The following is a 16,769-nucleotide window of genomic DNA, read 5'->3' on the forward strand; positions in this document are numbered from 1 at the left end:
GACACCTGGGCTGTTTCCAGTGAGGGGCTATTTTGAAAACAAAAAGTCTGCTCTAAACATTCTGCAACAAGTCATTTGTGGAAATATGTTTTTGTGACACTCTGGTAAGAATGGAATGGCTGGGACGTAGGAGTATGTATGTTTAACTCTATGAGAAATTGCCAGTATTCCAAAGTGATCGCATCATTTCACCCTCCCACCAACAGTGTTTGAGAGTTCTTGTTGCTCCACGTTCTCACCAACTGGATACTGTCTGCTTTTAAATGGTAGCCGTCCTAAAACGGTATCTCATCGTCATTTTAACTTGCACTTCCATGATAATTAATGATGTTGAGCATCTTTTCATGTGCTTATTAGCCATTCTTAGACCATCTTTTGTAAAAGGACTATTCAAGACCTTGTTTTAAAATTGTGGTAAAATACACATAACAACATTTACCACCTTAATCGTTTTTAAGTGTACAGTTCAATAATGTTAAGTATTTTCACATTGTCGTGGAACCAGTCTCCAGAACCCCTTTCATCTTATAAAACTAAAACTCAATACCCATTAAACAACAGCTCCGCATCCCCCCTCCCTCACTTTTGTCTGTTTTTAATTATTATTGGGTTGTAGCATTTCGTTATATATTCTGGATACAAGTCTTTTGTGAGATATATGTATGGCAAATATTTTTTCCCAACCTGTAGTTTTTCCTACCATTTTTAGACAGCGTCTTTTGAAGGTCAGAAGCTTTTAACTTTAATGACGATCAACTTAGCTCTTTTTTCTGTGGCAGATGGCATTTGCTTTGGCGGTGACTGTATCTCACATTGCACATACACTTCTTAGGATGTGATTTTGATCTTCTTTTTCCCCTTGAATTTCACTGCTTCCTTTGTTCTAATTCAATTGACATATATATGTCATATACATATACATATATATGGCTATTTCTAAACCCTCTATTTTGTTCCATTGTCTATTTGTCTGTCCTTTTGCCAATACTATACCATCTTAATTAATGGAGCTTTATAGTAAGTCTTGAAATCAAGTAGTATAAGTCCTTCACTTTTATTTCTCTTCTTCAAGATCGTCTTGGTAATTCTATAGCCTTAGGACTTCCATATACATTTTTTATTTTATTTTATTTTATTTTTTTTTTTGAGGAAGATTAGCCCTGAGCTAACTGCTGCCAATCCTCCTCTTTTTTTGCAGAGGAAGACTTGCCCTGAGCTAACATCCGTGCCCATCTTCCTCTACTTTATATATGGGATGCCTACCACAGCATGGCATGCCAAGCGGTGGCATGTCTGCACCTAGGATCCGAACCAGCAAACCCCTGGCCACCGAAGTGGAATGTGCAGACTTAACCGCTGCACCACCGGGCCAGCCTCCTCCATATACATTTTAGAATCAGCAAATCAATTTCTTTTTTAAAAAATCCACTAGGATTTTTTATTGGGATTTTATTGAATTGTATTTCTTGAGTCTCTTTAGCCAGTGATTTGTTTCAGAAACCAAAGACCCAAATAGCTACCAGATACCTAGTCTAAATGAATCAACGACAAGGATTTCTCTTTAGGTTTTGAGGCTACGATCTATGGCAACTAGTCGACCTAGTCATCCAGTAAAAGCTCACCACGATTGTGGCTTTGCTTTAAATGATAGGTTATGATGCTCTCTCACTGAGCTCAGGCAGACCCTTCACTGTTATATCTTTGTTATGGATTATGCTTTTCATTCATGGCCTTTCTAGCTTTGAATTCCAAATCGTCTGTTATTAATTTTGTTACTCTGATGTCTTCTTGTTTATATTTTATTGCTGTCTTTGCTCAATCTTTGATATTGCTGTGTCATTTTCTTTTAGTTGTGAACTTTTATGTAACAACGTGATTGGAATTTAGTTCTTTAAATCTAACACTTATTTACATTTAATAAGAAACAAACTAGACACATTTATCAGCATAAGCGATATATTTGGGTTTTTCTTGTCATCTTATTTTATACTTGCTTGCTCTTTTCTTTGTTTCCTGGCTCATGTAATATGAACCACATTTTGCTTATTTTTATTTTCTGTATTGTAGAGGTAAGTTTTAAGGTAAAATCAAATACCCACCACATTTCTGTAATTATGAAAACACGAACCAGACCATCTTAACCCACCCTGGGTAAAACAAGAAGTTGTGTATGTTTTTATTTCCCCAAGTTTCATCTCAGCCTTAATTTCATCAATATATGCCTCCCTTCCTTCTAGTCTTTGTTAATTTATTTTGTTCAGAGAACTACATTATTATTACACAATTTGTCTTATCACATAAAAGTATTTTTGATTAATTTTATTTTTGCTTTCAATTTTGTAACCACACGAATAGCCATTATTTATACTTATATTTACCTGTTTATTTTTAACCTCACAGACTACTTTTTAAAGTAGTCACTGACTTCCACTCTTCTTGAGTTCTTAATTTTGATTTATTTCTTATAAACTTTGAGTCTTTTTCTCTTTTCTAGAAGGAACATTATCTTCACCTTGCTAGCCTCGACCTGAGGCCAGTTTAATATTTGTTTGTTGCTAGTTGACCTGGCTTATTTTCCCCCTGTTTGGATATTTATAAGCTATTTTCTTTAACCCTGAAATTTAAAAGTATCACTAGGATGTGAGTAACCACCATTATTTTATTAATTTCCCTTGAATATAAAGAGCCTCTCTGATCTATAACTTTGTCTTTTTTTCAGTTCAAACATGTTCCTTATGTACACTTTTAATGATTGCTTCTGCAGGATTTGTTTTTGCTCCTTTTTTAGAAACACTATTGTAGGTTGAATATCTATTTTCTGTCTTCCATAGTTATCACATTTTCTTTAATGTTATGTTGTTCTCTTGGTCCTTTTCCTTGACATGTTGGAAAACCTTTCCAGGTGGCACCCCTCATCAAACTTTCGCAAATTGGTTTCAGGTGTGCCGAGAGAGTGATTGTCCTTGGCCCTCCAGGTGGCAGGGATGGGGGACATTACTGGGGTGGCCTGGACCTCTAACCCCTTAGTCTAAGCCCAGGAGCAGCCTTGTCCATTTCTCCCAGTGGTCTCTACAAATAATGCCATTTTTGTGTATACTACGACAGGCTAAAGGTTAGGAAAAATTACTCTACACCCTATTTTCTGCAATGTTAGTTCTAATCTTTACTACCTCTAACATTGGTTTGAGTTCTGTTATTACATAGTTAGCAATCTCCTCATATTTTATGTAAATCTTTTTATCTTAACCTTTTTCTCAGCCCATTCTCTTCTCCTTGTGTAAGGTTTCCCATTCTTAAGCTGTTAATTTGAGGTCAAGTCTCAGTAAGATGGTCCCTTTTGTCTCTAGTCTGAATTTTTTGTTTCTTTCTTCCTTTTCTTTGTTTTTGCTATTAAATAAGCCATGCATATGAAAAGGATGAATGGAAATACGAATGTACAACTTAAAGAATGATAATAACATGACTACCTGTGTTCTTAGGACCCAGGCCATAAAATGACTCTTTCCATAGGTCAGAAGCCCATTAACACACCCTGTCCATTCGCTCCCAGAGGGGACCATTGTCCTAATTTTTTTCTTTAGTTTTCCTTTACAGATTTTGTCACCTGTGCATGTATCCCTAAGAAGTATGTTGCTGACTTTTACCTGTTTTTGAACTTTCTATAAATGAAAGAATATAATTGAAAAAAATGTTTGTATTCTTCAGTGATTTGCTCCATATTCTCAACATTACATTTCTAAGATTCATCCATGTCAACGCTTGTGGTTGTAGTTCACCCACTGCGAGTTCTCTATTGCAAGAATACATCACAATTTATCCATTCTGCTGCTGATCAACATCTGGGTTGGTTCTCATTTTTTTGTTGTTGTGAACATTGTTGCCCTAAACATTCTTGTAGTTTCACCTGATGCACACAGATAGTATTTCCAGGTTTTACACTAATAACAGAATCGCTGGTGGTCAAGTATTGGTCTGCTCAAGTCTATGGACGAGCTGATCTGATTACTACAACACAAGTATGCTGGCTTAAATACAATTGAAGTTTACTTCTCTTTCATGTCATAGTGAAGAAATGAGCAGCTCCAGGCAGGAGTGCCCCTGAGGAGCACTCCACAAAGTCATGCTGTACACAGGTTCCTTCAATCTTACTGGTCTGCCATTTCCTAAGATGGTTACCTCATCCACATCAATAAAGGTGATCAACTCCATGTCCGTGGGTTCCAGACAGGAGAAGCAGGAGGTGCAAGGCAAGCTTGTTTATCCTTAATGTATGAGACCCAGAAATGGCGCGCACATCACTTCTACTCATGTCCCACTGTCTGATCTCATTGCAAGAGGCTGAGAAAGTGGGCAGCCAAATGCCCAACCAAAATATTACCAAAAGAAAAGGGAAGACCAGATATTGAGAGAAATGAAAGGTCTCTGCCATATAAGGTAAAGCCAAAGCGTTTTCCAAAGTAGAATTACTAATTAACACTACAGCCAGGAGTGGATGCAAGTTTCCGCTGCTCCACGCTGTCTCCACCACTGACCTTGTCAGACTTTATCATTTTGGTCAGTCTCATGATTGTGTAATTGTTTCTCCCTGTGGTTTTGGGGGTTTTGTGTGTGTGTGTGCTTTTGTAATTTGATTTTTTGCATTTCCCTGATTACTAATGAATTTGATTGTCTTTTTACATGTTTATTAGCCATTCAGGCTTCCTCTTTTATAAAGTTTTCAAGTTTTGGTCTTTTGTTTCTCCTGGGTTGTCTTTTGTTTGTTTATTTACAGGAATTCTTTATATAACTTGGATACTAGTCCTTCCTCAGTTATATGTGTTTCAAATATCTTCTCCCACTTTACAGATGATGTTTTGGTATCTTTTCACAAATAGATGTTCTTAATCTTAATGTTAGTTTAATAATTTTTCCTTTTTGCCTTTATGTTTTTGTGCCTTAAGAAAACCTTACCTAAACTTTAATCGAAAATATATAGAAGACTCTGGGACTGACCCTGTGGCCGAGTGGTTAAGTTCTCATGCTCTGCTTCTGCGGCCCAGGGTTTTGCTGTTTTGGATCCTGGGCGTGGACATGGCACTGCTCATCAGGCCATGCTGAGGTGGCATCCCACATGCCACAACTAGAAGGACCCACAACTAAAATATATAACTATGTACTGGGGAGACTTGGAGAGAAAAAGAAGAAAAAAAGAAGAAGATTGGCACCAGTTGTTAGCTCAGGTGCCAATCTTTAAAAAACAAGAAGCCCATTATACCTTTAAATATGCCTATTTAATATTTAATATATTTATATATATTTAATGCATTTAATAATATAAATATAATGTTTTTATATAGATATATATGGTCTTCTCTATGATCTTTAAAATTGTTTTGTTTTGCCTTTCAGATTTAGAGGTTTAATCCACCTAGAATTGATATTAGTGTATAGAGAGGAAGACATCTGATTTCATTTTCTTTTATATAGATAATCAATGGAACCAGCAACATTTATTGAAAAGTCTATTTTCTCCCCCGATACACAATTCCGCCTGTTATATACAATATTAAGGGTTCACATATGTATATATGTGTATATATATATATATATATATATATATATATATATATGTGAGTCTGTTTCTCCCTTCTGTTCTACTGTTCTATTTGTCCATTCTTGCACCCATATGACACTGATTTTATATCTACACATTTATTATAAGTCTTTTTCTGATACGGCAAATACCTGTGCCCTGATGTTCTTCAAAGCGCCTTGGCTTTATTGAATTTTTGCATTTCCATATAAAGTTTAGAATCAGATTGTCAATATTCACAGAAAAAAACAAAAACATAAGAAACAAAACAAAACAAAAAATTCTGTTGGCATTTTGATTAGAAGTGCATTAAATCTACAGATCAATTTGGACACAATCGGCATCCTTATGGAACTGAGTCTTCTCATCCTTAAACACGGTGTATCTCTTCTTTAGGCTGGATTTCAAAAGAATTTTAGAATTTTCTGCACAGAAATCTTGCAATTTTTAAAAACTTAATCTTAGGTACCTTGTATTTTTATGCTCTAATGGAGGAGATGCATATTTCTTCGTGTAATTGGTATCAGGTTTTGCTTTATGTAATTTGAAGCTGTGTTATCAGATGCTTGATGCTTTAGCATTGCTGTATCCTCCTGGGAAACTGAGCATTTTTCGTTACGTAACGACCTCTTTATCTCTCCAAATGCTTTTTGCCTTAAAGTCTATTTTGGCTTTATAATACTACAGCTGCTTAACTTTCTGTAGGTTATTATTTTCTTGGTATATCTTTTCCTACAGTATCGCTTTCAACCTTTTGTGTGCTTATGCTTTGGATGTGACTCTTTTAGCATATGACTAGTTTTAGACTTTGTTCTTAATCGGGTTTGACAATCTTTATCTTCTAACTGTAATATTGAGTTCGTTTAAATTTATTGTAATCCTTGATACATTTGGATTTCTATTTTCTTATTTTGTGTTTTCTGTTTGTTCTTCTTCTTCTATGCATTTTTCTCCTCTCCTTGAATCCTTATGAATCAGTTAATTTTTTTCTCATTGTCATTTGGGAAGTTCTAAACTCTGTCTCTATCAGGGAAGTCTAAATTTCCTCTATATCTTTACCATCCTCCTGAACACTAAAAGTTCTTTGAGCCATTAAATTTCCATCACCACCCACTATCAGTCTATTATGCTATTATATCATGCATTCTAATTCTGTTTTCCTTAATTTCCATGGTATATAATTATTATAGGCTCATTTGGTGAATATTTGTTTAGATTTACTTATATACTTACCACTTTCTTTATTCGCAATTCCTTCTTGTATCTCAGACCTTCCCTCTGGGATCACTTTCCTTCTGCATGAAGTACATTCATTAAATTTCTTTACTGGGCATCTGCTGGTGGCTCACACTCTCAGTTATCATTTGATGGAAAGTGTCTTTATTTTTGCTCCTGTTATTGAAAGATATTTTCACAAGGTGTAAAATTCTAGGTTGATGATACTTTCCCTTTACACTTGAAGATATCATTCCACTTTCCCCTGGTTTCCATTGTTACCATTGAAACTTTTTGACCTCTCTTTAACTGTGGTTTTCTTAATGTTAATCTGTCTCTCGTCTCTAGCTGCTTTTAAGATCTTTTTCTTTAACATCCTACAGTTTCACTGTGATGTGTCTAGTTGTAGATTTCTTTTGTTTATTCTACTTGAGATTCATTGGAATTCATTTTTTCTTTTTCTTTTCTTTTCTTTTTTTTGGTGAGGAAGATTAGTGCTGAGCCAACATCTGTGCCAAGCTCCTTCCATATTTTTGTATGTGGGATGCCTCCACACCATGACCGATGAGTGGAGTAGGTCCACACCCAGGATCCGAACCCGCAAACCCCGGCTGCCAAAGCAGAGTGTGCGGAACTTTAATCACTCGGCCATGGGGCCGCTCCTCATTGGAATTCTTGAAAGTGGAGATTAGTTTCTTTCACTAGTTCTGGAAAGTTTTCAGTCACTATCGCTTTATATTTTCCCTGAGCCCTCTTCTCTCTCTCTTTTGAAACTTTGATTAAATATATGCTATACTTTGTCCCTCTGTCCTCTATTCCTTTCCTTTCTTTTATATTTGATGTAACTCTGTCTCTCTGAGCTACATTCTGGATAGTATATTCCATTCTGTCCTTCAACTTATTGTGTTTTTTCACATATGTATAATTTTTCTGTTAAAACTGTCCCCTGAATTTTAATTTCAATTATTATATTTATCATTGTAAAAAATGCATAAATAAATTTTGTTTGGTTCTCTTTTCAAATACGTTTCCTAATTATAGCAGTCCCCTCTTATCCATGAGGGGTACATTCCAAGTCTCCCAGTAGATGCCTGAAACCTCAGATAGTACAGAACCCTATAGATACTGTGTTTTTTCCTCTACATGCATATTTGAGGTATGACAGCAAAATGAGCATGAATTTCTTTATCCTTCTTCACAATTTCATGGGTAGAACAGTAGTTCTTACCATAAATCTTAGCAACCTCGGCATATGATTTTTTTTCTTTCCTTATCAAGTTGAGAACTTTCTCCTTTTTACTTAAAGGAAGCACTTTATGGCTTTTTTTTTTTTTTTTTGAGGAAGATTAGCCCTGAGCTAACATCTGCTGCCAATCCTCCTCTTTTTGCTGAGGAAGACTGGCCCTGAGCTAACATCCGTGCCCATCCTCCTCCACTTTATATATGGGACGCCTACCACAGCATGGCTTGCCAAGCGGTGCCATGTCCACACCCAAGATCTGAACCGGCGAACCCCAGGCCGCAGAAGCGGAACATGAGCACTTAAGTGCTACACCACCAGGCCAGCCCCTATGACTTCTTTTGATATATCCAAATTGCCAGCATCACCACTCTTGCGCTTTGGGGCCATTGTTAAGTAAAATAAGAGTTACCTGAACACAAGTACAGTGATACCGTGACAGTAGATCTGATAATGAAGACAGCTACTGAGTGACTAACCGGTGGGTAATGGATACTGTGGACAAAGGGATGATTCACGACCCAGGTGGGACAGAGCAGGAAGGCTCAAGATTTCATTATGCTACTCAGAACAGTGACCAATTTAAAACTTAAGAATTGTTTACTTCTGGAGTTTTCTATTTAATATTTTCAGACCGTGGTTGACAACAGGTAACTGAAACCTTGGAAAGCAAAACCAGAGATAAGTGGAGACTACTGTATTCACCATCAAGCTTCTATTTCTTATTTCTTGAAACATAGTATACGTACTTATTTTACATTCTATGACTGAAAATTCCTGCATCTGAAGTTTTAGATGGCCTAATTCTACTATCTTTTGTTTCTGCAGGCAACCACTCATGATGTATGTACAGATTTTGCACAATGACCTGCTTGCTTTCCTTGGAAACTGATTCACAAAAAATACTTTGAACCCTTGATTGAAGAGGAATTCTTCTATAAAAGATTTAAATGTGCTTCCTTCAGTTGCCATGAGCACCATCATTCTAGATTTAATTCTAGTTAAAATTTAAATTTTTTCGCTTATGGTGTTTCAGACCATAATTGTGAATTCAGCTTAAAAATGACATGGACTAGTTAATGGTTAGGAAGTCTCAGGAGAGATCTTTTGTCTACTTCAACTAGGGGCCAACCTTGGAAACAGGTGTCTTCCTTGCAGACTGCTTAGGAGAGCCTTGCTTGAAGTTGCGTTATCCCTTGCTGAAGTGGTAGCCTTTTGGTCCCAGATTTATAGTGGTGACAACTCCTGTGTACAATCATGAAGCTTGACAAATGCTCTCAACGCGGACAGTAGCTCCAGGATAGAAGGCTTAGTTTTCCATCTTCTTTTAGTCTTAGATCTGAGCCTTCTTGATTTTTCCTCAGCTTATGGCTACATTTAAGAACATAAGAAGTGAAAGTCTTATGTTGATTTAAATTCTGCTCTTGTGTTTTAATCACTAGTAATCTTTCCACATCACATCCCTAATTCCTTTGCATTTTATCTCAGCTGATTCTTTTCCAGAGACTTCTGCTTATATTTCTTAGAGGCCATATATTCTTGTACTGTATTGTTGGGGCAAAAAAGCTTAATGAAGTTTTCATCTAGCTCTCATAATAGATCATTTTTAAAACTATATGCTTCTTCTGGTTTCAGGATACTGTTTCTTTACCTGATTCTACAGCTTTTTCGTAGTCTCTGTTTTATTTACTCTTTTCTCATCCTTGACAGGGTGAGATCTGTTGAAACCCAATTTATCAACTGCATTCTCTTATGTATTGCTCAAATCCCCCTTTCACATTTACACTTGAAAGGCAGGCTGTGTGCACAGGACCTATTCCTGACCCCAATTTTAGAAGATTTTAACTTTACAGCCCTGTCATAGAAGCTGTATTTTCTCCTACACCCGCTGCTTGAAGGTATGAAACAATGGACTATATTAGAACTTAAATTCCCAGCAATCATACATTTAACACACTTCTTTTACCATTTTCATGAAAGACTTCAAGGTAGTGAGGTAGTGACATCTAGGAGAAGAATTATCTAGACAGGGAAGGGACCATTGGAAGGCCCTAAGGTGGCAGTGGGCCTGGTATGTTAGAGAAACACCATGGCATCTGGTGTGGCTGGAGCAGAGTGAGAAAGGAGAGAAAGTAGTAATAAACATGGTCAAAGCATAATAGGGACTTTGATTTTTTTTTTTCTCTGTGTAAAATTGAGAGCCTTTCAGAGATTTGAGCAGAGCAGTAAGACAATCTCACTTAACATTTTAAAGCGACAACACTGGCAGCTATGGAGAGCAGAGGCAGGGGGACAAAGCAGATTAGGAAGCTTTTGAAGTGATGCTGGTGAGAGATGGTGGCACGGCTTGATCACCCTGGTAGAGTAGATGGGCAAAGTAGGGCAGATACATGCTGGAGTACTATGTAGTACTAGGTCCTATGCAGTACTAGATTTTAGGTATACATAGAAAAATGGACAGACCTTTAAAATGTAGTGTTTGGTGAAAGTACTTAGTACTTAGTGGAAAAGTGGGAACACAGAACACACAAGGTATACTGTTTTTACTTTGAATCTAAGATGTACTCAACATTGGTTCAAGATTTTATAAATCTCTAAAAGAGAAAAAGTGCTGCCAATGATACTGTGACACTTCATCTATTTTAAGATGCATCCCAATTTTAGGGATGTTAAAATATCAGAAGGCTATGTCTTAGAATCAACAAAATAGGGTATCACATAACGCTACCGGCATAAATTAAAATACATGCACAAAATTACACATTTTTGCAAGAATATATTCAAATAAAAAATACACATAAAATATTTAAATAGTTTCTTTGAGGGGGAGACACAAATGGAGTGGGAGTGGGCTATGGGGGATAGAAAAATACACGCAAACACATTTATGTTCATGCACATATGCATACATACAAACCAACAAGAGAGAAGCCTTGAATAGGGAAAAATCTCACATAAATCCCCAGGGAGCATCCATGGACCTCAGACCTCTCTTTGGTAAACAAGCTTAGTGTACCTTTGACCTTTTCCACCTGCACATTTTTAATGTCGTGATTTCCTTTGCAATATATGGTGTTGGTGACAGTTCTGCTTGCATGTTGCTGCTTCTGAACTCGCGGAATCTAGGGTTTTGCTTTGTCATGGTTCAGTTCCTGGGAATCAAGACCATCACTGCGGTAGCCTTCAGGAGCTAGGAGGTGCTGTGGACGACCCTATGGCACCTGACCAGTTGCAAATAGCAAATATCAAATGGGGTAGGGATAATCCAAAGGAAGCAGAGTCAGAAGAGACATTGAGGGAACCATTTTTCTTGAATTTTCTCTCAAAGTAGCCAGAATAAGGAAGGAGCCCATTCCATGGGTTTAAAGGAAAGGATTTCCCCAGCCATATTAGAGCAAATAAGTTAGGAGCATAGTTTTCATTCCTTCGTTAATTAAGCGCTGAAGAACATTCTACCCTCATTGATTTGAAAATTATTTCCCCTAGATAACACAGTGAATACTTTTTGTGTCTTTCAGAAAGTAAAACCTTTATTAGTGCAGTCTAAAGTGAACCTGGCAGAATCTACAACTTCTGTAAATGATTTTCATGGAGCTTTGGTCAGTAGATTATTTTTTCCCTATTAAACGTTTGATCAGGTGATGTTATCCTACCTCAGTAATGAAAATTTTTGGTTTACCTACAGATAGAAAGCAAGTACCTGGACATAGACGGTGATCAGATAGCCTTTGTGTCTTCAACAAAAGGTAAGACTCTCTGTTGTTGGAAAAAAGGTTTACACGCAGAATAGATGCTTAATCTAGGTGAACATTGCTTTTCTTCCTTGTCTTGAAGTGCTTGGTATTCTTGGGGAATGCATGACTTTTTTCAGCCATTTATAAAACTAAGACATAGATATGCTGAATAAAAGAATGTTAATATGGATTTCTGAATATTGATCACTGCCAATTGCAGATGAATTTAGTCATACTTCCAAACTAGAAAATGTCTCGGTTGGAATTCTGCTTCTTTTTTATTAAACTGCCAACAGACCTGAAGCTCCTGTGAAATTTCTATTTTTCCACTTTACTAATCAGAAGAAAAGTATGACTCTCTCTAGCATACTTTATCTCCCATCGGTCTACAGGACATCACATTGGACTCTTTTGGAACCAGAAGTATCTCTGTCCATTAGTTTCTATACATCTTTTGGAAGCAGCTGGGCTTCTTTTTCTCTAATAAACAAATTGGATTAGTAAAATATGACATTATTAGTTTAAATTGTTATTATTGGTGGTAACCAAAAGGTGTCAATAATTTCTGTTTTTCATGTCCCGGAATGTTTAAAAGTAGACTTTTATAATCTTTATTCACACACAGAGAAGTGTGTGATATAAATTTAAATCCTGGACCCTAACTTTTAAATCTTCTCCTTTTTTTTTCCTCATTATTTTTGTTTTATTGTGGTCATAATAGCTTATAACATAGCGAGATTTCAGTTGTACATTATAGTTTGTCATACACCATATAAGTGTGTGCCTTCACCCCTTGTGCCCATCCTCCACCCTCATTCCCCCAGTAATCACTAATTTATTCTCTTTTTCCATAAGTTTGTTTGTATTCCACATATAAGTGAAATCATATGGTGTTTGTCTTTCTCTGTTTGGCTTATTTCTCTCAACATAATACCCTCAAGTTTCATCCAAGTTATTGAGAATGGGACAATTTTATCATTTTTTTATAGCTGAGTAGTATTCCATTGTATATGTGTGTGTGTGTGTTATATATATATATATATATATATATATATACACACCACATCTTCTTTATCCAATCATCTGTCAATGGGCACTTGGGTTTCTTCCATGTCTTGGCTATTGTGAATAATGTTGCAATGAACGTAAGGGTGCATAAGTCTCTTTGAGTTGTCGATTTCCAGTTCTTTGGGTAAATACCCAGTCGTGGGATGGCTGGGTCATATGATATTTCTATTTTTAATTTTTTGAGAAATCTCCATACTCTTTTCCACAGTGGCTGCACCAGTTTGCATTTCCACCAGCAGTGGATGAAGGTTCCCTTTTTCCACAACCTCTCCGACATTTGTTGTTTCCTTTTTGAAAACTAGATTAAGCTTCAGCAGAGAGGAACCTATTTCTGGGCCTGTGTGTGATGGACAGGCTTTTTCTGTAGTGCTTATATGTATAGGTAGTATCTGTTCCAGAGGTGCCTGTCCTGGGTACAAAGGAATCCTTCAGCAATCGCAATGCTGGCTGCCTCCTGGGCCGGCACTTCAATTACAGTAACGCCCAGAGTGGTTCTATAGCATGAAGCTGATAGCTTACAGAGCGGCAACCTTTTAAAGGTATTAGCATTTAATCATTAAATGATTAGATCTCTTGAGTTGTTGGAAATTCCAACCCGTACAGTAAGCTATTTCTAAAACATCATAATGTATTAGGAGAAGATAGAGTCTCATGATTTAGCTTAAAAATATAGATTGTTGAATTTGGAAAGTGTGGTTGGCCTGACATTTTAATTAGAGTTTAGTTAACAGCAGCATTCTATTCCCCCAAAAATCCACTTGAGGATTTTGCATCCAAAATCCATTTTCTCCAGCCAAGCAAACCACTTTTCAAAGGTCCATTTGAAGTAACACAAATAAACTTTGATGGCCAGCTGGAATATAAGGGAGTCGCAACCAAAATAAATGTTACTCCCTTTCCTCAGTGCTGAAAATGCAAAAGGTAGAGTTATTTCCACTCTGTCTGCTGAAAATCATCCTAAAATTCATTAGCCCACTTTTTTTGCCTAATAAAATTTTGCCTAATAAAGTTGAATGTAAATGCTTTTTTATGATCCATAATTTTACAGTATGCCACAAAGCTCATCATTCTGAATATTAATATGCATTGCAGGGGGCGTGTAGGGGGCAATGTTCACACCAAATGCCTCTGGACATATTCCCGAAATTTCCTTCTACTAACTCTCTCATACAACTTTGACACGTCATGTTCTTCCCCGTGAAGATACTAAGGGGAAAGAATCCAGTTAACGTTTTTGGTTAACTGGGTGGTAGTTAATCCAAAATTTACTAGAAATAAATTTTTAATTTTTAGCGAATCAAAACAAACAAATGAATGCCAGGAAGAAAGTTGAATTACAAATTTACTAATTAGGAGAGGAAATGAATCTTCTCATTAGAAAGCTCAGGCTATGGCTACTGGATGGTAGTCACACTAGACACTCTAAAGGCCAAGTTGTCTTCATGACACAAGCCACTCCAAGCTTCCCAGATGCTTCGGAAGGTTGAGTATTCCCTTTGGGCCCCTCGGAAATAGTTTAATACATTATTAATACTTTAAGCACTAATTAAATACATTATTAAAGTGGCATTTAGCTACATAGTTAGTGTGTACCTGATTTATAGACAAATCTTTAGTACTTTCTATAACATGGGGAGTTACTGTAACCTATCTGGTAGCAGACCCCAAGTCAAACTCTGTAAAGTCACTGTTATATTGAGTTCCGTGTTTCAGAATATTAACATTTTAAGCACCCATTGAATGTTTCTCCTCCCCGTTAATGGCATCGTCAATGTCGCATCAAAGATCGAGGTTCTTAGGTCATACTTTCACACCCCAAGATACTTTTAAAAATTATGGATAGCTAACATTTAGTGGGTACAGGTGCCTTTTTAAATGTCTGTCATGTCTTAGCTCTAATCTTCACAAAACCCCATGGGGTCTGCATCCTTGCTTTCCCCCAGTCTACAGGGGAGACAGTTGGGTACAGAGGTTTACTAAGCTGCCAGGGTTACGCTACAAGTGACTGGAGTGGCAGGATTCAAACTCAGTGTGGCCCCAGAGCCCAGGCTTGTCACCACTCAAGTTACCCCAAGACTCATGCATGACAACGTGTTGTCCCATTCTCAACAACACACAATGGGAAAGCATGTGATGTAACAGAAAGATTTTGCAGGCCGACAGACTTTGGTTTCCATCTCTGTTCCGGCTGCTTACTCACTGGGTGACTTCATCTCAATTCCCTCTGCTGTGTAAAACCGGGATGGTGACCCCACTTCGTAGCTTTGTGATGAGGAGTGGATGAGATAACCCATGCTATGTGCCTAGTTAACCCCTCTCCCTACCTTTCCTCCTGAGCTGTTGATAATATTTTATTATAAAGTCTGCAGACCTGCATTTTAGCCCACTGCATGACTGCCACAATGTCCTCAGCAGTAGGCTAGTGATTTAAAAGAACTGGTCTCTCCTTTAGTTCTTTAGTAATTAATTTTCTTCCAGGCATAAGTATAAGAATAAAATCTATCATTATTATCAAAATATACAGCGTATATTCTGAAAAGAGTGAAATAAAACATAAAATATAATTTAAAATAATGTGATGTCGAGTGAGGTATCTTTTCTAAGCAGATTGAAAATGACTTTTTTTTTATGTTGCAAGTTTTAACCCAAAAAATTCTAAAAAGAACAACAGAGAGTCACTCAGGCAACACAGGAAAAGAGATAAATACGTAAAAAGAGATAAATAATTGTTCCCTTGTTAATATAAGGGAATAAAAAATGAGGTTCAATACTGTCTGCAAAATTTCAAAGCAGTTTCTTACGCAGTGGTAATTATCCCAAGAGAGCCCAGGTAACATTATTAATTTGTTTGCTGCTTAACTGTGATAAAATTTGGGATCTGAGCTGCCCATTGTGTAGTGTGCATGGCCACAGACTTTATGTACTCAAGAAGACCTTTCTCACAGTCCAGTAATTAGGTGCTATTGACATTGTAATCTTTGGAAATGTTCTTAATGAGCCCCGAAGACACAAATCTCATAGATAAAATCTCAAAGTAACAGAGGCTCTTTAAGTGGCTTGTCGGTAAGAGAAAGCTCAAACATAAATATCTGAAACACGGGAGAAAGCCAAATTTAAACCTAGATTACATTGTGTTGTTAATTCTCTGAGACTTTTAAGAAACATTGAAGAGGTGATTTTAAAGGCTAGGAGAATTCTCCATCGCAATATATTTGAAATAATTTAAAAACCTTTCTTTTTACCCTTGGAAACTTTGGATCTGAAAGGTGTTTTTTCACTGTGTATTTTCCATCAACTTATAAAAATAAATATTACTTGAAAGTGGAGTTCAGTTGCCCCTGTTTTTGTTTTAAACACAAAAATAATTTTAAAACACACAAGAAATTGGAGCTTAGAAAAAAGAGAAAAAGAAATTTTAGGCATTAGTATTGTTTTATATATTGTTTCCAGACTTCAACTATAATTAATATAATTTACTAAAGTTTTCAAATTCTTATTTAAATGCATGTTTTACAATATTATTGCATATACTACACATATATAAACAACATATAACATTGTTTAGCCTGTAATTGATGGCTATAAAAAAGGATAGAAGAAGGAATTAATCAATGAATGATGAATTAAGTACAAGGACTAGCCTGATTTACTATATATAATGTATTAAGGTGTCTGTAAATGTTTGTGATGTCACCACCACCAACTTTTGTACTAATTCCCTTATTGTTATCAATTACCTATTATTCAAATGCTATATTTCTAAGTTGTATATGTCATCCTTGTCTTTGAGATTTGAGCTGATTCTCAACTACATTTTCTTAGGAATTTTCCTTGCTCTTTACACCTATATTCTAGAGATTGTTTTCTACTCGAAGCATGGGATTTAGAATTATTAGATAATAAATTAAAGCCTGGAGGATCAGCAGTCTGTCCCTTGATA

General features: G+C 36.4%; 1 protein-coding gene across 8 annotated transcripts in view; it reads left to right on the forward strand.

The window, feature by feature from the left end:
- Positions 1 to 16,769, forward strand: part of C30H10orf67 (chromosome 30 C10orf67 homolog) — a 145,208-nt gene that overhangs the window by 113,289 nt on the left and 15,150 nt on the right. For all 8 annotated transcript variants that reach the window (XM_070600794.1, XM_070600798.1, XM_070600795.1 and 5 more), the window contains 2 exons: positions 11,546 to 11,626; positions 11,713 to 11,773. In XM_070600794.1, coding sequence (XP_070456895.1) covers positions 11,546 to 11,626; positions 11,713 to 11,773 — 142 coding nt within the window. The remainder of the gene's footprint in view (positions 1 to 11,545; positions 11,627 to 11,712; positions 11,774 to 16,769) is intronic.

This window comes from Equus przewalskii, chromosome 30 (genome assembly GCF_037783145.1).
Source record: "Equus przewalskii isolate Varuska chromosome 30, EquPr2, whole genome shotgun sequence".
NCBI lineage: Eukaryota > Metazoa > Chordata > Mammalia > Perissodactyla > Equidae > Equus > Equus przewalskii.